Source organism: Nerophis ophidion, linkage group LG05 (genome assembly GCF_033978795.1).
Source record: "Nerophis ophidion isolate RoL-2023_Sa linkage group LG05, RoL_Noph_v1.0, whole genome shotgun sequence".
Taxonomy (NCBI): Eukaryota; Metazoa; Chordata; class Actinopteri; order Syngnathiformes; family Syngnathidae; genus Nerophis; species Nerophis ophidion.
The window spans coordinates 6,723,307-6,748,921 of NC_084615.1; the positions used below are offsets into that span (position 1 = coordinate 6,723,307).

The following is a 25,615-nucleotide window of genomic DNA, read 5'->3' on the forward strand; positions in this document are numbered from 1 at the left end:
CCATTAGTTCCTGTTTTTGTGCCCTAAGGATAAAAAAATATATATATATATATTTTGTTATGAAAAATATCAAAATGGCCCCCGCATACTTACATTTTTCCGTGTGCGGTCCTCAGTGGAAAAAGTTTGGACATCCCTGCTTTAGGGTGAGAATGATGCGCGTTCACGCGGCAGACCAGGAAGTTCAGGTGTAGTGTCGCGCGCTGACTCCGCCCAGCCGCCCGGGGGCACAAGTAGGGCAGAAGTAGGACTTTTTGCGACTCAAACTGTCTCCTCAACGCCGTCATGTCGCAGTTGAAAAGTTGACTTAACGCCGTAACGGAAGCCTCGGTGGCGCCAGGGCGACATTAACCAACAACTCCTTCGTCGTGACAAACACCGGACAAAGTAGCTCGGCTAAAGCTAACACTAGCCCGCGGTAAACTTCAAAGTCATTATTAGCGACTAGTCTTTAACACGCCGACACGGAGATTGTGTTCCCAAGTAGGTCAAAGTTGTTGTTTTTTTTGTTTTGTTTTTTACACTTCGTATCAAAGACGTCGACCCACTTTGAATTTCCCTCCTTCTGGGAGACAGACAGGCGGCTTAGCGGCGAGTCCCGTCATTAGCAGGTCTGTGCTAATTGTGCTAGTTAGCATCGATATTATCCACTCAATAGTCGACCTGCATCGAGTCGATACTTCGTCACAGCCGTTACTTGCTTTCAGGTTGTTTTGTTTGTTAGTCGGCGTCCACGTTGGGTGTATTCTGAAGGCGGCGGATTAAAGTTGCCAACTATGGATCCTCACACGGGACACGCCGCCGCGGCTCCCGGTCCCAAGAAGGACAAGAAGTCGAAGAAAAGCTATGAAGATGGAGATGGCAAAAAGAAATTTGTGAGTATCCGGCATAGCTTTCTTTTTGTTTTTTTGTCGCTGCAACAACGCGTTAAAGCTGCAACTGCTCCGGTGTTTTGTGTCAAAAGTTCCCATCATCTGTGCAGTGAATGTGTTGATGTTGTCATATTTTTCACTGCTACCTCACTTGAGGAAGTGTCCAAATAAAGGGAAGTGCAATCATGCCACTTCACAAGTTAACACACACCAAATTAATATTTAAGATCAGATCGAATACTTGTGTCTACTGCGTAATCTGTGAATTTTAATTTTTCTGAGGGAACTCTCCTGAAGGAATCAATAACGTATTATCCATCCATCCAAATCCAGGGCAAAGTGCTCCTATGAATAATAAATTATTTATTTTTAAATATTAGTATTTTTAGGATTCCCCAAGTGGAGGAGTTCAAGTACCTGGGAGATCGGTGCGGCGTCTTCAGTAAGGAAGCCGGAAGGCAAAGCTCTCAATTTACCGGTCGATCCACGTTCCCATTCTCGCCTATGGTTTTGAGCTTTGGGGCATGACCGAAAGGACAAGATAACGGGTACAAGCGGCCGAAATGAGGTCTCTCCCTTAGAGATAGGGTGAGAAGCTCTGCCATCCGGGAAGACCTCAAAGTAAAGCCGCTGCTCCTCCACATGGAGAGGAGCCAGATGAGGTGGTTCGGGCATCTGGTCAGGATGCTACCCGAACGCCTCCCGAGGGAGGTGTTTAGGGCACGTCCAACCGGTAGGAGGCAACGGGGAAGATCCAGGACATGTTGGGAAGACTATATCTCCCCGGCTGGCCTGGGAACGCCTCGGGATCCCCCGGGAAGAGCTAGACGAAGTGGCTGGGGAGAGGGAAGTCTGGGCTTCCCTGCTTAGGCTGCTACCCCCGCGACCCGACCTCGGATAAGCAGAAGAAGATGGATGGATGGATGGAACTCTCCTGAAGGAATCAAAGTATTATCCATCCATCCATCCAAATTCAGGGCAAAGTGCTCCATGAATAATAATTTATTCATTTTTAAATATTAGTATTTTTAGGATGCCCCAAGTGGAGGAGTTCAAGTACCTGGGAGATCGGTGCGGCGTCTTCAGTAAGGAAGCCGGAAGGCAAAGCTCTCAATTTACCGGTCGATCCACGTTCCCATCCTCACCTATGGTCATGAGCTTTGGGGCATGACCGAAAGGACAAGATAACGGGTACAAGCGGCCGAAATGAGGTCTCTCCCTTAGAGATAGGGTGAGAAGCTCTGCCATCCGGGAAGACCTCAAAGTAAAGCCGCTGCTCCTCCACATGGAGAGGAGCCAGATGAGGTGGTTCGGGCATCTGGTCAGGATGCTACCCGAACGCCTCCCGAGGGAGGTGTTTAGGGCACGTCCAACCGGTAGGAGGCAACGGGGAAGATCCAGGACATGTTGGGAAGACTATATCTCCCCGGCTGGCCTGGGAACGCCTCGGGATCCCCCGGGAAGAGCTAGACGAAGTGGCTGGGGAGAGGGAAGTCTGGGCTTCCCTGCTTAGGCTGCTACCCCCGCGACCCGACCTCGGATAAGCAGAAGAAGATGGATGGATGGATGGAACTCTCCTGAAGGAATCAAAGTATTATCCATCCATCCATCCAAATTCAGGGCAAAGTGCTCCATGAATAATAATTTATTCATTTTTAAATATTAGTATTTTTAGGATGCCCCAAGTGGAGGAGTTCAAGTACCTGGGAGATCGGTGCGGCGTCTTCAGTAAGGAAGCCGGAAGGCAAAGCTCTCAATTTACCGGTCGATCCACGTTCCCATCCTCACCTATGGTCATGAGCTTTGGGGCATGACCGAAAGGACAAGATAACGGGTACAAGCGGCCGAAATGAGGTCTCTCCCTTAGAGATAGGGTGAGAAGCTCTACCATCCGGGAGGAACTCAAAGTAAAGCCGCTGCTCCTCCACATGGAGAGGAGCCAGATGAGGTGGTTCGGGCCTCTGGTCAGGATGCCACCCGAACGCCTCCCGAGGGAGGTGTTTAGGGCACGTCCAACCGGTAGGAGGCCACGGGGAAGACCCAGGACACGTTGGGAAGACTATGTCTCCCGGCTGGCCTGGGAACGCCTCGGGATCCCCCGGGAAGAGCTACACGAAGTGGCTGGGGAGAGGGAAGTCTGGGCTTCCCTGCTTAGGCTGCTACCCCCGCGACCCGACCTCGGATAAGCGGAAGAAGATAGATGGATGGAACTCTCCTGAAGGATTCAATTAAGTATTATCCATCCATCCAAATCCAGGGCAAAGTGCTCCATGAATAATAATTTATTCATTTTTAAATATTAGTATTTTTAGGATGCCCCAAGTGGACGAGTTCAAGTACCTGGGAGATCGGTGCGGCGTCTTCAGTAAGGAAGCCGGAAGGCAAAGCTCTCAATTTACCGGTCGATCCACGTTCCCATCCTCGCCTATGGTCTTGAGCTTTGGGGCATGACCGAAAGGACAAGATAACGGGTACAAGCGGGCCAAATGAGTTTCCTCCGCTGGGTGGCGGGTCTCTATAGAAAATGACTATATCGTAATATTTGAGTAGACGTTTTCACGCAGCTGCGGGCGTTACACTCTCCTCGCTCTTTCCTGTGTCTCCTCACAGACAAGCAGGCGCACATTAATGCGTCACTTACTGTCACGTCATACGTATACGCCCTCACCCAGCGGAGAGGTAGCGGCGTGGCTAATGTTAGCTGTGATGCCAGCGGGCCGTTGCGAGAGAAAGAAGGTGCGAATCTCGTTACAAATGAAGGAAGAATTAATTCCCAATAAAAACAGCACAGGGCCCATCGTGTGGCGGTGGTTCGGCTTCAAGCGGGAATATATCGAATAGACAACTTTAATTTGTCATGTGTGGGGCACAAGCGTTGCTACCAAAAGTAGCATTACTGCTAATATGTAGCATCACTTGAAAAGTCAACTGCTAATAACTTTAACAAGTACAGTTTTGGTAAATTGACTTCTCTGCATGAAAGTTTAAAAGTAGCATATATTAATGCAGTATGAACAAGAATGTTTGAATGTAGACACGTAGAATCATCATACTGCTGTGATTATATGCATCAAGTGTACATTCAAGGCTAAGGCAAAATATCGTAATATAAATCGTATATCGCGATATGGCATAAAAAATATCACGGTAGTTATTAAAAAAAAAAAAAAAAGGCAATATCGCCCAGCCCTGATATGTACTTAGAGCTAGCCTAAATAACATGTTAGCATTGATTAGCTTGCAGTCATGGACTGACTAAATATGCCTGATTCGCGCTCCACACAAGTCAATGACATCAACAATGTTTACCTTTGCGCATTCACACAACGTAAAAATGAGACATGTAAATAAACTACGGTGAGTTCAAGGACCGCAAAAATTAGTAGGACAAAACCGTGGTCGCCAGACACTCATCCGAGAATCATATTTAATAAAAACAGTGGGATTTCTAACAATTAGGAAAGTTTGTCATGTTGCCCTCCTACAGAAACCCTATTTAAACAAGAATATGTTTTTTTCCCCCATCTTTTTCTATTTTCATGCATTTTTAAAAAGCTTCAGGAAGCCACGAGGGTGGAGCTACAGAGCCGCAGGTTGCTGACCTCTACTCCGTAATCAGTGAGCAAAGAAAAGAAGCAGCTTGAGAAAAATCCAAACAATTTTAAACCTGTTCAGCTAACTTCAATTGAGGGCGAAATAAACCTATTAAATTCTTACAGTAGGAAAGTCAACAGGTTTCATAGAGTGAGGTCCCAACTAGGAAATGAACAATTTTACCGATTTAACTTTTAACCGTGATTAGAAACATCAGTTATTTAATTTTATAGGTGTTTTTCAGTCTTCCTCACTTTCTATAAACAGCTGTTATGTTATTTTTAGGGGTGTCAGTATTCCTTGTAACTATTTGATTCAATATTTGTGGTTGCCAATTAGTGTTGTTCCGATACCAATAGTTTGGTACCGGTACCAAAATGTATTTCGATACTTTTCTAACTAAAGGGGACCACAAAAAAATGGCATTATTGGCTTTATTTTAAAACAAACAAAAAAATGGGTACATTAAGCATATGTTTCTTATTGCAATTGAAGAACAATTTTGTCCTTACTAGACATGTCTTTTAGCAGTAAGTAAACAAACAAATACTCCTAATTAGTCTGCTGACGTATTGTGTAATTTATACACCTATTATTTTGTCAACATTATAAAGCATGGGTGTCAAACTCAAATAGAGTGGGCCAAAATTTAAAACTGAACAAACACCGTGGGCCAAGGTTGAACAAATTAATTAACCTTTTAATAGGGGCCCCAACAAGTTTTGCATTGAATATTGAACAAGCAAGGCTTATATTACTTTGTGACATGCAAAATCCAGTTTCAAACAATAATAATACCATATTTTCCGCACTATAAGGCGCACCGGATTATAAGGCGCACCTTCAATGAATGGCCTATTTTAAAACGTTGTTCATATATAAGACGCACCACATTACATGGCGCATAGAATAGATGCTGCAGTAGAGGCTGGGGTGACGTTATGCATCCTTTAGATGGAGCTGCGCAAAAGGTAATGTCAACAAAACAGTCAGGTCAGTCAAACTTTATTGATAGATTACAAACCAGCGTTCTGACAACTCCGTTCACTTCCAAAATGAATAAGCAACTGTTTTATTATTTTCCAGATTCAATAAACACGTAAAAAACAGTCTGATACTGTTACAGTAAATCAAACGTTAGTGCAATCACAATATAGTAACACTGGAAATAGTGCAAAGCAATAATATATCAATAACTCAACATTGCTCAAACGATAATGTAACGCAACACAACACACACACACAATAAACATGTAAAGCTCACTTAATTATGTTATTCCTCATCCACGAATCCCTCAAATTCTTCTTCTTCAGTGTTCAAATCAAACAGTTGGGCGAATACGGCATCCAACATCCGTCTCGTCAAAGTCGTCGTTAAAGGAGTCAGTGTCGCTGCTGTTAATGTTAAATTCTCTCACTGCTGCTCTATTCCCGTCTTCTACTGTGTGACTGATCGTCTTGAGGTTAAACTCTGCGTCGTAAGCGTGTCTTTTAATAGGAGACGTTTTGGGGTCTTTACATAAACGCACAGAAACGGCACGCCTACCGCAGTCATATATCCCAGCATGCATCGCGCACTTCTTCCTCTACAGGGGAAAATTAAGTCGGCGGCTGCTTACCATAGAAAAAGAAGCGCGCTTCTTCTACGGGAGTCCGGTAACGTCAGCACTGGAAGTATTAAAATCAGCTGTTCACCATGCAGGTTTTTCCTGTGTTTGTAAAGAGGGGATAAACTGGGTATTCCTTATTACATGCCGACTTGTTTTATCATATATTAATGTCTGTCAATGGTTGTGAACCCGTGATTGAGGGAATAGTTGCATGTAGAGCATTGTTGCAGCTTGATGATTTTTGTGCGCATCATGCCAGGCGTGTTTGCGAGACGAGCGGGTGTAGTGTGTGTGGTTGTGGCCGCGTTGTCGCGAGCGGCGGTTATGAGGCTGAAGAGGGGGGGCAGAGGCGTGCGAGCGTGTTCAGGGGTTAAAGGGCGTACGGGTTTGCTGATCGCTCTCTGGGTGGGTGTGTCAATGATGTCATATTTATAGTTATTTTAAAATAACAATTTCAAGATCTACCGGTAGGGTCCAGAAGATCGACTGGTCGATCACGATTGACGGGTTGGCGACCCCTGCTATAGGCTTTATAAGTTAATATAAAACACTAACATATGTTTACAGAACTAAAATGGTACAGTCGAAATCTATAAATGTTGCATTCCTAGTCCTGACTCCCACCTGTTTTATATTTTCTGAGGGGAGGCTGTCTGTCCCACACTTTGAAAACTGCTACAATGTAGACTTAACTGATGAGGCGTGGCATGATCACATTTAAACCCAACATGACGGCCATCAGGTCATACAGAGTCTGCGTGTGATTTACTGGTGGTTTTTACAGTGAAGAAACAAGGCAGCGCTGATGGCTTTCACCGGCCGGGGTTCACTTTTGTTGCATAACTCCTTGGTCATGACTAGCAACAGGTGAAAAGTGATGGCTCGCACACACACACTGCTAATCAGTAACCATGGAGGAAACCTCGGGGACTCATGATCACCATGTTGGACATGAGGGAATAGTTGAATAACTTAACCTTGCTATATGACAAATCTCCCGGGCTGTTCAGCAATGCCAAATATGCTTTTTGACAGAAGTATGAGTTATTGCCAGAAAGCAAATGTCCTGAGATAACGTTAAGTACACGGTCTGCATTACTTCAGAGGTGTGTCTTTTGCACCAGTGAACTGCTATCTTATATTTGAACCTGTGTTGGCATTTTTTTTTAAAATGATGCAATACACAGGCAAACTTCAACTTTCAGACTGAGGTTAAAGGCCTACTGAAATGAGATGTTCTTATTTAAACGGGGATAGCAGGTTCATTGTATGTGTCATACTTGATAATTTCGCGATATTGCCATATTTTTGCTAAAAGGATTTAGTAGAGAACATCCACGATAAATTCTGCAACTTTCGGTGCTAAGACAAAAGCCCTGCTTCTACCGGAAGTCGCAGACGATGACGTCACATGTCGAGGGCTTCTCATATATTCACATTGTTTATAATGGGAGCATCCAACAAAAAGTGCTATTCGGACCGAGAAAACGACAATTTCCCCATTAATTTGAGCGAGGATGAAAGATTTGTGTTTGAGGATAGTGATAGCGACGGACTAGAAAAAAAAAACGCGATTGGGACGGATTCCGATGTTTTTAGACACATTTAATAGGATCATTCTGGGAAATCCCTTATCTTTATATTGTGTTGCTAGTGTTTTAGTGAGTTAAATATTACCTGATAGTCGGAAAGGTGTCTCCACGGGTGTCCTGACACGCAGTGTCTCAGGGGAGTCAACGGCAGCTATGGACGACACAAGCTCAGCTTTTCTCCGGTAAGAAGCGACTTTTTAACCACAATTTTCTCACCGAAACCTGCTGGTTGACTTTCCGTCTTGATTAATGTCCTCTTGACCGCGCTCTGATCCATAGTTAAGTTTCACCTCCAGGAATTTTAAACAAGGAATCACCGTGTGTTTGTGTGGCTAAAGGCTAAAGCTTCCCAACTCCATCTTTCTACTGTGACTTCTCCAATATTAATTGAACAAATAGCAAAAGATTCAGCAACACAGATCTCCAAAATACTGTGTAATTATGCCGTTAAAGCATACAACATTTAGCTGTGGGTGTGTGCAGCGCTCATACTTCCTAAAATCCTGTGACGTCTTGCGTACATGTCATCATTACACGAGGTTTTCAGGACGAAACTCCCGGGAACTTTAAAATTGCAATTTAGTAAACTAAAAAGGCCGTATTGGCATGTGTTGCAATGTTAATATTCCATCATTGATATATAAACTATCAGACTGTGTGGTGGGTAATAGTGGGTTTCAGTAGGCCTTTAAAGCATATAGACCAGGGTTCACGTCAGGTTGATCGCGGGCTGAGGGGTTGTCGATTGATTGAAAGGCATTAAAACGACAATTGACCTGAGAATGACCGATTATGAGTCTTCACAATGTTGTCACATGAATGACATTCACATAGGGCTGGGCGATAAGGCCTTTTATTAATATCTTGATATTTTTGGGCCATGTCACGATACACTATATATATATCGTGATATGTTGCCTTAGCCTTGAATGAACACTTGATTGATATAATCACAGCTTAATGATGATTCTGTGTGTCTACATTAAAACATTCTTGTATATACTGCATTGATATATGCTCATTTTAAACTTTCATGCAGAGGGGAAATCACAAGTCAATTTAGCAAAAATGCATTTATTAAACAATTAAGCAGTGGCACAAGCATTCATGTCATTTCAAAAGAGAGTGCAAGGTTGTCAGGGAAAACAAGCTATGAGTGCACTTTTGTGCATGATGTCACTAAGATGACATCAAAACACTTAAAGTGCACTTTTTTTACAGAACGCCACTACAATAGTTTAAAACAAATAAAGTGCAATTTTGTGCATGATGTCACACAAGATATTTCAATAAGTGTCAAACAAAAATGAGCTGCATAATAGGAAATCAAATAGCAGTGCTGCTACTTTTTGTAGCAATGCTTTTGCCGCATAATTGTTCAACATATTCCCGCTTCAATCAATCAAGTGTCTCAAAGGGCTGCACAAACCACAACGACATCCTCGGTACAGAGCCCACATAAGGGCAAGGAAAAACTCACACCCAGTGGGACGTAGGTGACAGTGACAAAGATGACTATGAGAAACCTTGGAGAGGACCGCATATGTAGGACTGCACTATTTTGAGAAAAAAACGAATCGCGATTTTTCTAATAAGTGGGAAAATAGGGAGTAAAGGACAACATTTTACTTTTAGACTGTCAATCAACACACTCAAGGTCCCACACATTAGAACACATGTGTTAAACTCAGAGCCCGGGGGCCAGATGTGGCCCGCCACTTCACAGGTGTTAAACTCAGAGCCCGGGGGCCAGATGTGGCCCGCCACTTCATTTCATTTGGCCCTTGCAAGTCTGGAAATAAAATGTATCAATAATTACTGAATGTATTGTTTTTTTTTTTACTTTAGCAGAAAAAAATATATGTACGCCATGAAATCACAGATTTTGTTAACTTAAATATTGTCAAATTATGCAAACATATTTTACCAAACATTAAAAACATTTTTTAAATACAAATAAAAACTAATAATGATTTCAAAGCAAGGTATCCATCAAATTGTGCAATGTAAAAGCAGCAATAGATTTCTTAGTAACATTGTGAAATTTATTGTGGTTTTTACATTTTCTTTAAATGAAATAATCTGTACTTGTTTTACCGTAATAAACAAAGGCGCTATTTTGGCATTTACTGTAATACACAGAAACAGCTATAGTTATCGATTTGCTGTAGAAACAAACAAACTGGCAGCTCAGGTGACAAAATTTTACTGTAAAAAAAACTTTATTTACAGTAAAATAACAATTGTAAATTTTACAGTAAAATTTTGGCAACTTAGCTGCCTTTTTTTAACCATAAAAACAGCAGAACTATTTTTTAATTTACAGTAATTAATATACACTACATTTTGAGGTGAAATTTTTGCAACTTGCAATATTTTTTTACATTATAATTAAAAAAAATAAAATAATAAAATACATTAAAAAAATTGTGTTATAATAGTGTTCACTGTTAAATGCGGCCCTCCGGGGCCAAACATAACTGTGATGTGGCCCTCAGGGAAACAACCTCTGCATCAGAACAATATTCAATAACTTAATTTGGCTTCGTGCAGACTGACTCAGAGCTTTTGTCTACATCATGCTCTTAAACTAAAGTAATAACTGATAAAAACCATACAGTGAAGTGAATTATATTTATATAGCGCTTTTCTCTAGTGGCTCAAAGCGCTTTACATAGTGAAACCCAATATCTAAGTTACATTTAAACCAGTGTGGGTGGTACTGGGAGCACGTGGGTAAAGTGTCTTGCCCAAGGACACAAGGCAGTGACTAGGATGGCGGAAGCGGGATTCGAACCTGCTACCCTCAAGTTGCTGGCACGGCCACTCTACAAACCGAGCTATACCGCCCCACAACAGTGTTTATGTCATGTAATCATAATAATGAAAGTAACCATTTCAAAGGATGCCAACTTTCTCATTACTGTAGACTTGTCTACCATTGTACTGTAGTTGGAAGGTAAACAACGTTAAGTTATCCTAAATAAACAATGAAAAAAAATCAAACGGATTTGTATCTCTTTGCAAAAAATTAACCTAAAAATTGAACTAAAAAACTAAGTCGGGTTGTCCTTTCTTGATCACGAGAACCTCGCTCGCTCGTCCGTGTTAATAGGCTCACATCGCCCACCCGGGTTGAAGCTAAAATATTCCCACAACGGGACATTTGCTCTGCAATCATATTTTGCCTCTTAATTTGTGTCACTTTGCGGAACTTCTCACTAGTGAGTTGCAAGTAGAGAAGCAATGTCCGGGAGTCCAGTGTGTGTGTGTGTGTGTGTATGATAGCAGTCTTGCTATCATACACACTTCACACTTCACCTCACTCTCTGCCCATCAAGACAAAGATTGTAAACGAGTGAAAAGAAAGCTCGCTCTGTTCAGTTAATTTTACTGTTAAATAAACACGCTCAGGTGCTCAGAGCGATGCAGAAAGTGAGACCTCTTTATCTGCAAAGTATTTCAACTTCATTTTCATTTATTGTAATGACTATATTGTGATATTCGAGTTAGGGCTGGGCGATATTGCCTTTTTTTAATATTGCGATATTTTTAGGACATACCACGATATATATTACGATATTTTGCCTCTGCCTTGAATGAACACTTGATGCATATAATCACAGCAGTATGATGATTCTATGTGTCTACATTCAAACATTCTTCTTCATACTGCATTCATATATGCTCATTTTAAACGTTCATGCAGAGAGGGAAATCACAACTAAGTCAATTGAGCAAAAGTGTATTTATTAAAGTTATTAAGCAATGGCACAAACATTCAAGTCATTTCCAAAACGTAAAGTGCAAGATTGTCAGCGACATTTAAGTGTCAAATAAAAATGAGCTGCATAATAGGAAATCAAATAATATTCGTCCCTCACTATGTGGTATGTTGCTAAGGTTATGAAATTCTCTTCATTCTCTAGCAAGTTACTTTTCAAATGTTGCTACATATTAGCAGTAAGGCTACTTTTTATAGCAACACTTTAGCACTGCTCTTGACAAATTACGGTTGTCTGTTCGACATATTCCCACTTGAAGCCGAACCACCGCCAGACGACGGAAACCCTGCTGGTTTTTATTGGGAATTAAGTCTTCCTTCATTTGTTACCAGATCCTCACCTTCTTTCTCTCTTATTCCCACTCGTACGGCTACGTTAACAGCAAACGTAGCCCAGTCTGCTTCGTCTCTGCTCTGCGAGGGCGGACATTGTGACGTATGACGCGACAGTGTGTGATGTGACAGTGTGTGACGTTTGTAAGAATGTGCGCCTGCTTGTCTGTGAGAAGGAAAGAGTAAGAAGAGCATGCAGTGTGATACCCGCCGCTAAAAGCAACTGCGTGAGAACGTATACTCAAATATTACGATATAGTCATTTTCTATATCGCACGGAGACAAACCCGCGATATATCGTATATATCGATATATCGCCCAGCCCTAATTCGAGTATATGTTCTCACACAGTTGCTTTTAGCAGCGGGCTTTACACTACATGCGTTTCCCACTCTTTCTTGTCACTCCTTCTCACAGAGACGTAAACAAGCGCATTTTCCTACATACGTCACATATGCTACGTCACACCTGCTACATGTGTAATGTAAGCTGTGATGCTAACGGTGCGTTGCGGGTGGTGATACGAGAGAAAAGGTGCGAATCTCTTAACAAATGGAAGAATAATTAATTCCCAAGAAAAACAGCTAGGGGTACATCGTCTGGTGGTGGTTTGGCTTCAAGCGGGATTATGTTGAACAATTATGCAGTAAAAGCGTTGCTGCAAAAAGTAGCAGCACTGCTAATTTGTAGCATCATTTGAAAAGCCCCCCGCTTGAAACTGCATGTCAACATCTCCGTTCGGTGCCACACCATCAAAATGCAGAAGCAACAATTTCCAGATCAACACTGTATGAAAAGAAAATAAACAATAGGAGATAACGTCCTACCACATAGTGAAGGACATACACTGTTTGGTTTCCTATTATGCAGCTCATTTTTATTTGACAGTTATTGAAATAACTTGTGTGAAATCATGCACAAAAGTGCACTTCATTTGTTTTAAACTACTGTAGAGGTGTTCTGTACAAAAAGTGCACTTTAATTGAGTGTTTATTTGATATTTCATCTTAGTAACATCATGCACCAAAGTGCAGGATGACAACCTTGCACTTTGTTTGGAAAGGACATGAATGTTTGTGCCACTGCTTAATAACTATTTAATAAATAGAGTTTTGCTCAATTGACTTAGTTGTGATTTCCCTCTCTGCATGAAAGTTTAAAATGTTTCCTATTTTAATGATGTTAAATTTGTGTTGTTGTTGTTGGGGACAAGTGTTGTAAATTAGCTTTGGCTACAAACACTATAATGCATATATTGGATAACTGTTTTTGTATCTGTCCCTATTTCAAATAAACCTTCATATTTATAAAATAAGCATATATTAATGCAGTATGAAGAAGAATGTTTGAATGTAGACACATAGAATCATCATACTGCTGTGATTATATGCATCAAGTGTTCATTCAAGGCTAAGGCAAAATATGGAGATTTATATCGTGCACCGTGACATGGCCCAAAAATATTGAGATATTAATCAAAGGCCATAAACTACCTAGTCACTCTTAAAACTTTTTCCAAGGAGCAAATGTTTGTTATTAGTGTTCTGGCTGCCTACACTGCTGTGCACACAAACATTTTTGATTAGATGCGCGGCTTCTCAATTCTGATTGACCAACATGTCTGCCTCTCAAATGCTTTTGACGGCGGAGAACAAAAACACCCTCTGCTTCTTGCGGTTATTTACGGCGTGGCGCAGTGGGAGAGTGGCCGTGCGCAACCCGAGGGTCACTGGTTCAAATCCCACCTAGAACCAACCTCGTCACGTCCGTTGTGTCCTGAGCAAGACACTTCACCCTTGCTCCTGATGGGTGCTAGTTGGCGCCTTGCATGGCAGCTCCCTCCATCAGTGTGTGAATGTGTGTGTGTGAATGGGTAAATGTGGAAGTAGTGTCAAAGCGCTTTGAGTACCTTGAAGGTAGAAAAGCGCTATACAAGTACAACCCATTTATTTATCATTTAATTAAACCTCTGTCGATTTGATGTCAATTATTCGTGTAGCCGTAAAACACGGCGAGCGAGGATCTGGCTGGTGTGAGCTCAGTACGAGGGGAAAAAACGACCAGCCGGAATGCGGGCAACACTTTTTATTTCAACACAGACTATATATCTAAATGGCTGCCATCAAAAGTGTAAACAACGATTGCACAGTACATGTCTTCACAGTAAAAGTGTTGCTCCATCCTGCCTGCGTTAACAAAAGAAGTGTCTCAGGAAACTAGCGCGGAGTAAGCCTCCAATGTATTTATTTGAAAGGGTATGAAAAGGAGTATGGAAGCTGGACAGTGGACAAATAGTAGCAGGCATCCTAGACACCCGCTATTTAGCAGAATTCTGCTATTGTTCTGGCCCAGTGATTCTCAAACTGTAGTATGTGGGCTCCTTCTCCATGCCAATACGGCACTCTTTTGGAGATATTGGAACCGGAGAGTACTTGTGACTAAATCTCAGTGAGGAGTGTGAGCAGGGAAGCGAGGTAACTGCAGGCCACTCAATGATGTAAACCAGGGGTGGGCATTACGTCGATCGCGATCGACTGGTCGATCTCGGTGGGTGTGTCAGTCGATCTCAAGCCAGGCATTAAAAAATAGACATAAAAATGAGCAATCATCAATCATACAAAGACTTCACTTTCGTCAGTTGTTTGACATTCTCGGCACCCGAGGATCTTGTGAGATGACGCTGGCTGCTGCGAGCTCATATTTAAGAAAAAAATCACTAACAGGGCGGACGCAGAGAAACACATTTTATTTCTAGAGACTCCGTACCTACTGTCAAAACTCTAAAGAGCGACTGCACAGTTCCTGTCTTCACTATAAAAGACCTGTTTCATCCTGCCTGTGCTAACAAAATAAGAGTCTCAGAAAGCTAGCGTGCACAAGCTAGCAAGCTATGGAGTTTGATGCCAATGTATTTCTCCCCCGCCCTCAGCGACCGCTTTCTCACTTGCTTGCCCACCCGCACACTCACTGACGTCACTCACCTGCTGCCAGACATTAAAGGGCCACACACATATGCTACTCTCATAACAAAGTGTTTAAAAACGAGTATGCAAGTTGGACAAATGAGATGCCAAATCCAACCACTTTCATGTGGTATTGGACAGAAAGGAGGACTTTTTTTTTTCCTCCATTTGAAAATGCGGACGTTATCAGCACCACTGTCTAATTCCAATCAATGCAAGTCATCAGAATCAGGTAATACACCAACTTATATTCTTGTCTTCATGAAAGAAAGGAATCTATGTGTGTTAAACATGCTTGTATTATCACTAAACACCATTAACTTGTTAACAAAAATGTCGCTTTCATAAATAAATAAATATTAATTATAAATAGGAATGAAGTACATCTCAACTTGGTCAATTGAAAAGTAGCTCACCTGCAGAAAAAGTGTGAGCGCCCCTGTTCTAAACATAGTGAGACACGGAAGTGAGTAAGTTGCCGCTAGAAATTGTTAGTCTGCGTTAGCGCTTATAATAAAAATATCGCTAATATTTGGTTAAGTCTCAAAATGTAAATTTAGTACTGTTTGGCGCTTTTTGAATGGTTATTAATCATATTTTATGGGCGGAATAGTGGAGCTCCTATTGGCTCTGATGTAAACTGCCTTTTTTTTAACGTTTATTTAATATTTAGAATGCACAAAAAAAAATATCCATCCATCATGTCTTTCATAATGACTGTGAACGATAGGCAAAATAAAAAATAAAGTGAGGAAAAATAAAAAAAGTAAGTGCAGTTTCCCTCTAAGGGTAACATTGTATGGAGGATATTTATTAACAGCAGAATTGATAGAAAATATTTAAATTTTTACACATTTAATATGAACTCTGTGCAATAGGGCTGGGCGATATGGCCTTTTATTAAAATCTCCATATTTTTAGGCCATATCGCGATACACGATATATATCTTGATATTTTGCCTTAGCCTTGAATGAACACTTGATGCATATAATCCCAGCAGTATGATGATTCTATGTGTCTACATTAAACAATTCTTCTTAGTACTGCATTAATATATGCTCATTTTAACTTTAATGCAGAGAAGGAATTCACAAGTCAATTTACCAAAAGTGTATTTTTTAAACCGTTAAGCAATGGCACAAACATTCATGTCAGTTCAAAACAAAGTGAAAGATTGTCAGAGACATTTTAAAACAAGCTATTAGTGCACTTTTGTGCATGATGTCACCAAGATGACATATCAAAACAACACTAAATTAAAGTGCACTTTTTGTACAGAACGCCACTACAATAGTTTAAAACAAATAAAGTGCACTTTTATGCATGATTTCACACAAAACATTTCAGTAAGTGTCACATAAAAATGAGCTGCATATCAAATAGTGTATGTCCTACCGTGTTGATCTAGAAATAGTTGCTTCGGCATTTTGTGGGTGTGGTACCGAACGGAGATGTTGACATGCGGAGCTTTAAGCACTTTTCATTCTCTAGCGCAGGGGTGCCCACACTTTTTCTGCAGGCGAGCTACTTTTCAATTGACCAACTCGAGGGGATCTACCTCATTTATATATATATCATTTATATTTATTTATTTATGAAAGAGACATTTTTGTAAACAAGTTAAATTTGTTTAATGATAATACAAGCATGTGTAACACATGTAGATGTCTTTCTTTCACAAAGACAAGAATATAAGTTGGTGTATTACCTGATTCTGATGACTTGCATTGATTGGAATCAGACAGTAATGATAAAAACGCCCACATTTTCAAATGGAGGAGAAAAAAAGTTGTCCTTTCTGTACAATACCACATGAAAGCGGTTGGTTTTTGGCATCTAATTCCTCCAGCTTCCATACACTTTACAAGAAAAACATTGGCGGCAAATTCCGTAGCTTGCTTGATTGACATTCACGGCACCCGAGGGTCTTGTGAGATGACGCTGGCTGCTGCCAGTTCATTATTATGAAAAAATGACAGAGAGGAAGGCGAGAAACACTTTTTATTTCAACAGACTTTCGCGCCGTCCCTTCCGTCAAAACTCTAAAGGCCGACTGCACATTTCCTATCTTCACAATAAAAGCCCTGCTTCATGCTGCCTGCGCTAACAAAATAAGAGTCTCGGAAAGCTGGCGTGCACAAGTGATGTGCACGCCAGCTTTCTGAGGGATCGCTTGTGCACGCCAGTTTTCCGAGACTCTGTATTTAGTTAGCACAGGCAGCATGAAGCAGGGCTTTTATTGTGAAGAAAGGAAATGTGCAGTCGGCCTTTAGAGTTTTGACGGAAGGTACAACGCGAGAGTCTGTTGAAATAAAAAGTGTTTCTCGCCTTCCTCTCGGTCATATTTTCATGATGATGATCTTGCAGCAGCCAGCGTCATCTCACAAGACCCTCCGGTACCGTGAATGTCATTTAAGTGACGTCTTGGTGAAGATAGATGATCACTAATTTTTAGGTCTATTTTTTTTAAAAGCCTGGCGGAAGATCGACTGACACACCCCCCGCGGTCGACTGGTAACTCTCGATCGACGTAATGGGCACCCCTGCTCTAGCGGGTAACTTTTCAAATGATGCTACAAATTAGCAGTGGTGCTACTTTTTGTAGAAACACTTCTGCCGCATAAATGTTCGACATATCACTTGAAGCCAAACCGCCGCCCGACCATGCATGCCGTGCTGTTTTTCTTAGGAATTCATCCTTCCTTCATTTGTTACCAGATTCACACCTTCTCTCTCTCGTATTACCACTCCACAAGCATCACAGCTAATGTTACCTTGTCGCCTTCTCTCTGCTCCGCGGGAGCGTATGACGTTGCACACATGACAGACAATATGTGACGTGTGTAAAAAGGTGCGCTTGGTTTGAGTCTGAGGAGAGACAAGAAAGAGGGAGAAACGCATGCAGTTTAATGCCTGCAGCTATAAGCAACTGCGTGAGAACGTATATTCGAATATCACGATATAGTCATTTTCTATATCGCACAGAGACAAACCTGTGACATATCGAGTGTATATCGCCCAGCCCTAATGTGCAAACTCAAAAGCAGACCCTGCTTGATCCCAAACATGACCCCTTCCTCCGATCATCATGTCTTGTGTCCTCTATTATAGACTTTACAAATAGGCACCAGTGCCCCCCGCGACCTCAAAGGGAATAAGCGGTAGAAAATAGATGGATGGATGGTGGTTTGTGTTTTTTTTTTTTTCTCTTCTTGAAAGATGCAGCCATGACGCAGTATGTTTACATTCCTAACAGTCGGAATGCCGCTTGTCAGCATGACAAGGTTGCTTAGAGCATGCAACTTTTTGTACTACAAAGCATTTGATCCATTGATAAAATATTCACTGTGGTGTCCTGTAATTGTGTTAATATGGATTGTTAAAGAACCGTGAATTAATTTTACTTTGTTTACTTTTAGATGTTGCAAATGTTACATAGCTAAGCTGGAGTATGCAAATATTTTGAGTAACCAGTAAGTCCATATAAATAGGGTTGGGCATCAGTAAAAACCAGGTCTTACATTCTGATTCTCCTGAAAACGTCCCAATTATTAAACACAGGCATGCGATTTTTCAGTCTATAGTCGGAAATCCGTATTTTTTTTTTTATCCCTGTAAAAATATAAATAATTATTTTCCGTTTTTCTTCGTTTTCTCCAACCTACAATGTCTGTTAAAATCTTGATCCGTCTCTTTGCCATACCTGCCAACAATTACGGTTTTCCTGAACGGTTTTTGATAATCCATTCCGGTTTACAGCTGCAGTGGTAAAAACTACGGTTTTCCATTAAAAATGATTAACTTTAAAAATTGGAGCTTCGTAGCTTAACTACATTTTTACTTAAGTTAGACTCCATATCCCTCTTCAAATCAAGACTCAAAACACACCTATTCTTGGCTGCTTATTTATTGTAAATATTATCAATCTTTGTTGTTGTTTATGTTGTTTTTATCCAATTGATTTTATTGTTTTGATTTTGTACAGTGTCCTTGAGTTCCCAGAAAGGTGCCTTGTAAGTTAAATGTATTATTATTATTATTATTATTTTCTGGTTGCTTGGCAGTAGTGTAACTCCACGGCGAGGGGACAACATATACGGGAAAAATCTATGATTGGTTGGTTTACGTATAAGAACATCCATGATTGGTTGGTTGATTTACTAAAATAAGTCGCGATGGGTTAATATTAGGCAAAACATTACGGACAGGCCAATAAGAGGTAAGATAGGGTGGGTATTCGAACTAGGAAAGGAAATCACAACAAACACGCACATCCAAAATGATAATGAGAGAGTCAGAGAAGTTAAGGGAGAATATTGAAGCGAGCAATTTCTATATTTAAAAAAATTAGTGGAAGATGGCAGTGGGATTCTCTTCCTTAGATTTTTTGTTTAACTATGTAGACAACGTCCAGGAAACCCACAATGTGTCTACTTGGCCACATTTGGACAAATGTATGCGTCTGGATAACACATTCATTTGAGTTGTTTACCATGTAAGCCCAAATCAAAACTGCTCTCGACATGGAATACGTAGAATACACATTTAAGAACACACACGTGATGACTTTTGCTACAGTATAGCCTGTCTTAATGCTACATTTCATTTTCGTTGGTGTTTTACAACAAGATAGTAGCTAACATTTTGTTCATTATTTATGCTAATATTTTGAAATTGAATAGTTGAATAATTTTTAAACAAACGTGAGAGCAAAATATTTTTTCCATGTTATAAATCACTAATGAACATTGTTTGTACTCTATGATTTTTGCATTTGGAGCAGTTAGAAGTGGAGAGGGTGTCAAAGAGACAGAATTTGGCTGTAAAATCCAAGGCCGAATCCACTAAAGCAGAAACAAAAAGGAAAATAAAAGCTGCGGAGAAATTTGCCAGGAAGGCTCATGTCAGAGCCATCAAAGCAAAAATGTAATACGTAAATAATGTAAATAACTAGATGAAGCATCTGTGGCTGTGAAGTGAAAACTAGTAAGGTGAATATTGTATGGAGTAGACTAACCCATGTGGTTCCTGTGGATGCGAACACAAGTTGTAATTAGTGTAGTGACTACAGCAGACAGAGTGATTCATTTGGATGAATGTATTTATGTCAACTCTGTTAACTTTTTAATTCTTTAAACCCTAAAACATCTTTAAAGGGTGTTTTTTTTTTTTGGGGCAAATGTGTGCATGTTCAATTACTGAAAAACCAGGAACTTTGCCTCCCTTGTCCCCCCACCCTGGACTGGACCCCTGGCTTATTTTCGGTCTTTTTTAATTAAGTTCAAATCACATGCCTATAGATTTCAATTCCTATTTTTGATGCTCACTCCACGGACCGCAAGAAATAATTAGCTGCTTCATAGGTGGCTGGTCGCTAACTGCATCTACATATACAGTGTGGAGTTGCTTTTAAGTCAATAATCCTCCATTTTAGCGAATAAACCACAGTTCTTTAATTTTATTCTCACTGAAAAATTGAATGACAAGGCGAAAGATGTTACACACCGAAAACAAGCAAGCACCTTGAAACAACAGAAGAAACGAGTACACAGTTAAGTTTAAGAAATGTAGATGAAAGTACGTTACAGCAAAAATAAGTAGTTTACAGAAAATGAACAAGTACAATATCATGAGTTGGAGAGAGAGGATATAACAACATTTGTTGTGCTATTCCTGCTTTTCAGCATCCCCTTTCAGGACTACACATAAGGGGAAGGTGAATCAATCCATAAACTGACAGTGTTGATACCAAGGGTAGTATCAGTACATGATTGATACTAGTGATTAGATTTTTTTTTTTTTGTTCATGTTTAACAGTGCTTCTCAGTTATTTTCTATTACGCCCCCCCTTAGGAATAAGAAACTATTTCGCAACCCCTCCAGGGGTATGTAATCGATATATCGCGGGTTTGTCTCAGTGCGATATAGAAAATTACTATATTCGAGTATATGTTCTCACGTAGTTGCTTTTAGCTGCAGGCATTACACTACAGGCTTTTATCACTCTTTGTTGTCTCTCCTTCTCACAGACAGCAAGCGCACCTTCTTACATATGTATACGCCCTCGCGGAGCAAATAGGTAACAGCATGAGTAACGTTAGCTGTGGTGCTAGCGGAGTAGGAATACGAGAGAAAGAAGGTGCGAATCTGGCAACAAATGAAGGAAGAATTAATTCCCCAGAAAAACAGCAGGAGGTGCATCGTTTGGCGGTGGTTTGGCTTCAAGTGAGAATATGTTGAACAGACAACCGTAATTTGTCAAGTGTGGGGAAAAAAGCGTTGCTACCAAAAGTAGCATTACTGCTAATATGTAGCATCATTAGATAGGTCACCTGCTAAAGAATGAAGAGTGCTTACTCCGCATTTCAACATCTCCATTCGGTGCCACACGCCCACACCATCAAAGTGCTGAGGCAAACATTTCCAGATCAACACCATATGAAAAAAATAGTCAACAACAAAAGGAGATAATTTCCGCAAGAACCTACCACGTAGCGAAGGACGAACACTATTTGATTTCCTATTGTGCAGTTAATTTTTTTATTTGACACTTATTGAAATATCTTGTGACACCATGCACAAAAGTGCACTTTATTTGTTTTAAACTATTGTAGTGGCGTCCTGTACAAAACGTGCACTCTTAATTTAGTGTTGTTTTGATATGTCATCTTAGTGACATCATGCACAAAAGTGCACTCAGTCATAGCTTGTTTTAAAATGTCTCTGAAAATCTTGCACTTTCTGTTTTGAAATGACATGAATGTTTGTGCCACTGCTTAATAAGTGTTTAATAAATAGCCCTACCCTCCCGCATAATGTAAATGTACCGCTTATTTACATTAAAGGAAATAACACAGCGGTCTTTCTTAGTCGCCCACCATGGTTACAGTGAAGCCAAGTGCTACATACGCTTCATTATATTCTGCTAAAAAGCATGTTCTCCGAGGTCACAAGTGCCCCTCTGCCCCACTATTTGAGAAGTCCTGATGTTTACAGACTGTGAATAATTACCTGGACACAGGAGCGCTTTAAGGGTAAAAAACAAATGCTTTTAATAAGTAATATATAGTACTTTTTTAAATGTAAACTGTACGTAATACAAACATAAATACATATCTTTTTTTTACAGTTAATGCTTTTTACTCATGGTTGTCCAGGGTGTATCATGCCTTCCGTCCAGGTGCAGCTGGGATAGGCTCCATTACCCCGTGACCCCAGGAGGGACAGGCGATATAAAACGGATCAGAAGGCATTAGGAGTGTAACGGTACGCAAAAATTTCGGTTCGGTACGTACCTCGGTTCAGAGGTCACAGTTCAGTTCATTTTCGGTACAGTAAGAAAACAACAAAATATAAATTTTTGGGTTATTTATTTAACAAATTTGCTAAATCTTCCAACAAAAATATTTTTTTAGTGGAATATTTGATGTGAAGTAACCGGAAGCTTGGATAGGTCAATAATTCATAACAACATTGATTTTGGTTAAATATTTAGTTTTGAGCAATGACCGTTTGAAAGAAAAAAAAACAGCTCTGTTTTATTAGTCAACGTTGCAACTTTTTCTAAATTACATTTAGCCTTTAAGCTTTTTTTATATCACTTTTGTTTGTTATTGTTTATTTTAGTAGTATTTTTAGAATGTACCCTGGGCCTTTAAAACATTATCTGTGGGCCGCAAATGGCTTCCGGGGCACACTTTTGACACCCCTGCTGTAGATAATAAAAAATAAAATCTGATAAATCTATGGTTAAAAAGCAGAGCCCGGCGACGCATGCGCGTTTCTCATAACTCTCTTGCTCTCTGTCTCTGCCCCTCCCTCACCAATGCTGCTGCGTGCACAATTTGTTTTGTTTTTAACCCCTTCTTAACCCTGAACGTACATTGAAAATACACACAACCCTAACTTAAAATGCCGGACATTTGAGACATTTAAGAAACTCCATCCGGACAGCCCCGCCGCAAAAGAGGACATGTCCGGTGAAAAGAGGAGGTATGGTCAGTTTATCTTAGCCCGGTCGCTGCTAGCGTGCCGTGTGTTGTGCCTCGGTGTGCATTGTTTACACTACGTGCGGTACGCTACTTAATATGTTCGTGTGGAAACTCGTTTGGTACACCTCCGAACCGAACTGAAACCCCCGTACCGAAATGGTTCAATACATGTACCGTTACACCCCTAGAAGGCATAAACCTTGATCAGAACGTCACAATCTAGCACATACGGTGGGGCAAAAAAGTATTTAGTCAGCCAGCGATTGTGCAAGTTCTCCCACTTAAAATGATGACAGAGGTCTGTAATGATCATCATAGGTACACTTCAACTGTGAGAGACAGAATGTGAAAAAAAAATCCAGGAATTCACATTGTAGGAATTTTAAAGAATTTATTTATAAATTATGGTGGAAAATAAGTATTTGGTCAACCATTCAAAGCTCTCACTGATGGAAGGAGGTTTTTGCTCAAAATCTCACGATACATGGTCCCATTCATTCTTTCCTTAACATGGATCAATCGTCCTGTCCCCTTAGCAGAAAAACAGCGCCACAGCATGATGTTTCCACCCCCATGCTTCACAGTAGGTATGGTGTTCTGGGAATGCAACTCAGTAATATTCTTCCTCCAACCACGACGAGTTGAGTTTATACCAAAATGTTCTATTTTGGGTTCATCTGACCACATGACATTCTCCCAATCCTCTGTTTTATCATCCATGTATCCATTTTGGTATAAACTCAACTCGTCGTGTTTGAAAGAAGAAGAATACTGAGTTGCATCCCAAGAACACCATACCTACTGTGAAGCATGGGGGTGGAAACATCATGCTTTGGGGCTGTTTTTCTGCTAAGGGGACAGGACGATTGATCCGTGTTAAGGAAATAATGAATGGGGCCATGTATCGTGAGATTTTGAGCCAAAACTTCTTTCCATCAGTGAGAGCTTTGAATGGTTGACCAAATACTTATTTTCCGCCATAATTTACAAAGAAATTCTTTAAAATTCCTACAATGTGAATTCCTGGATTTTTTTTTCACATTCTGTCTCTCACAGTTGAAGTGTACCTATGATGAAAATTACAGACCTCTGTCATCATTTTAAGTGGGAGAACTTGCACAATCGCTGGCTGACTAAATACTTTTTTGCCCCACTGTAAACAGAATGTGTACGTTTTTTTTAAAGACTTTTTCAAAAATAAAGTATAACATTTTTGAAAGTGTACTTATAACATTTATATTGATATTCAAAGGATTGATATTTTAAATCTGCTGAAAATAGTAACATTTTCAAGCCTGCCTCCTAAAAGAATCGGAATTGAGAATCATTCGCGAACAACATTTAAAACGAGCAACCAGAGTCGTCCAAATTCAAACAATGATCAACCAATACATGTTATGTGCACAAGTGCTCATTATATTTTATTGTACCTAACATGGAGCGCATGGTGTATTTCAAAATAAATGCAACCTCTATCGAGCATGAAATTGTGCTAACATGTGCCTTTGTGCAACAGTGCATCCATTTCCTGTGGGAACCACCTCAGCAAAGGCCTCATTCAACATAATGACTCAACAAGTCTGAGTGAGGTACTTTAAAACGTCTTGTATTTTTTGCAAATGCCACAGCGTACTTGTGACAGGCCTGGTTCAGTCCCTGCTTTTCTTTTCAGCCTGGGACTCGAACCAATAGAGACGAGTGTGCTAGCTAAAGCTTGAGCTATCGAATCAGTAACCAGCACTACTCTTGGAGTTGTTAGGGAGTGAGGTTTACCAGCGAACACATGGCCCAGCCACATCGGACACTATCATTTCCAAATTACAGACAATCTACTATTACACAGAAAAGGTTGCGGATATTGACAAAATGTGACTGAAATGCTTACAGGGACTTGTGCACTGAATTGCCAAAACTAAACTTACCCCCCATCTCCATATAAGTTGTGCCCGCACTTTAGCTTGCCACCCTGGCCCTTTCTGGGGCAAGCTCCCTGCCTGTTTCCGGGGACTCAAAGCAGCCACTTCAAAAACACAAGTGTGTAAAAAAAAAAAAAAAAAAAAAGACAAAAGAAAAACTGCTAAACTCATCTCTTACTCCAAAGTGTAGTAATAATAATAATAATAGATTTCATTTGTAAAAACCCTTTCTATTGAGCAAACAAACTCCAAAGTGTTACAATGTATTAAAAAAATAAATACAAAAATCAAGAGATAATAAAAATAAATACAAATAAAATCTAAAACAGCCTGATAGCTACAACTAGTATGCATATATCTAAACAAAGGCTTTTTTAAAAAGAAGGGTTTTTAAGCCTTTTTTAAAAGCATCCACAGTCTGTGGTGCCCTCAGGTGGTCAGGAAGAGCGTTCCACAGACTAAAGCCCGGTTTCCCACTGTTCGTAGCTTTGTCCTTGGAGATTGGAGGAGGTTAGCCTTTCCGGAGCGGAGGTGCCGTGTGGAGGATTTGGGGGTGAGCAGTTCTTTTAGGTAGAGGGGGGCATATCCATGGAGGCACTGGTGGGTTAGTAGGGAGACTTTGTCTTCCAACCTGAGTGGAACAGGAAGACAATGAAGGAATTTCAGAGTTAGTGGGATATGGTCTTATTTCCGCACTCTCATCAGGATCCCAGCAGCACTGTTCTGTAAGTACTGCAGCGTCAGTTTCAGGTTATTTAATTTTTTACAATATGTATGACTACTAGGGTTGTACTGTATACTGGTACTAGTATAGTATCGCGTTACTAATGAATTTAAAATGGTACTATATTCTTTTTGAAAAGTACCGGTTCGCCATATTTGTTTTTTTGCAGGCATGACGGTGCGTCATGGTCACATCGTGACATCGCTGTTTTTATGAGCAGAGGAGCATGTTCGGC

The 25,615-nt window shown here is 40.6% G+C and overlaps 1 protein-coding gene across 5 annotated transcripts in view; it reads left to right on the forward strand.

The window, feature by feature from the left end:
* Positions 1 to 175: 175 nt before the first annotated feature.
* LOC133552555 (protein diaphanous homolog 1) overlaps positions 176 to 25,615 on the forward strand; it is an 85,345-nt gene continuing 59,905 nt past the window's right edge. For 3 of the 5 annotated variants that reach the window (XM_061899800.1, XM_061899798.1, XM_061899801.1), the window contains exon 1: positions 176 to 875. In XM_061899800.1, coding sequence (XP_061755784.1) covers positions 777 to 875 — 99 coding nt within the window. In that variant the 5' untranslated portion in view covers positions 176 to 776. The remainder of the gene's footprint in view (positions 876 to 25,615) is intronic. The other 2 variants (XM_061899797.1, XM_061899796.1) reach the window with 2 other exon arrangements.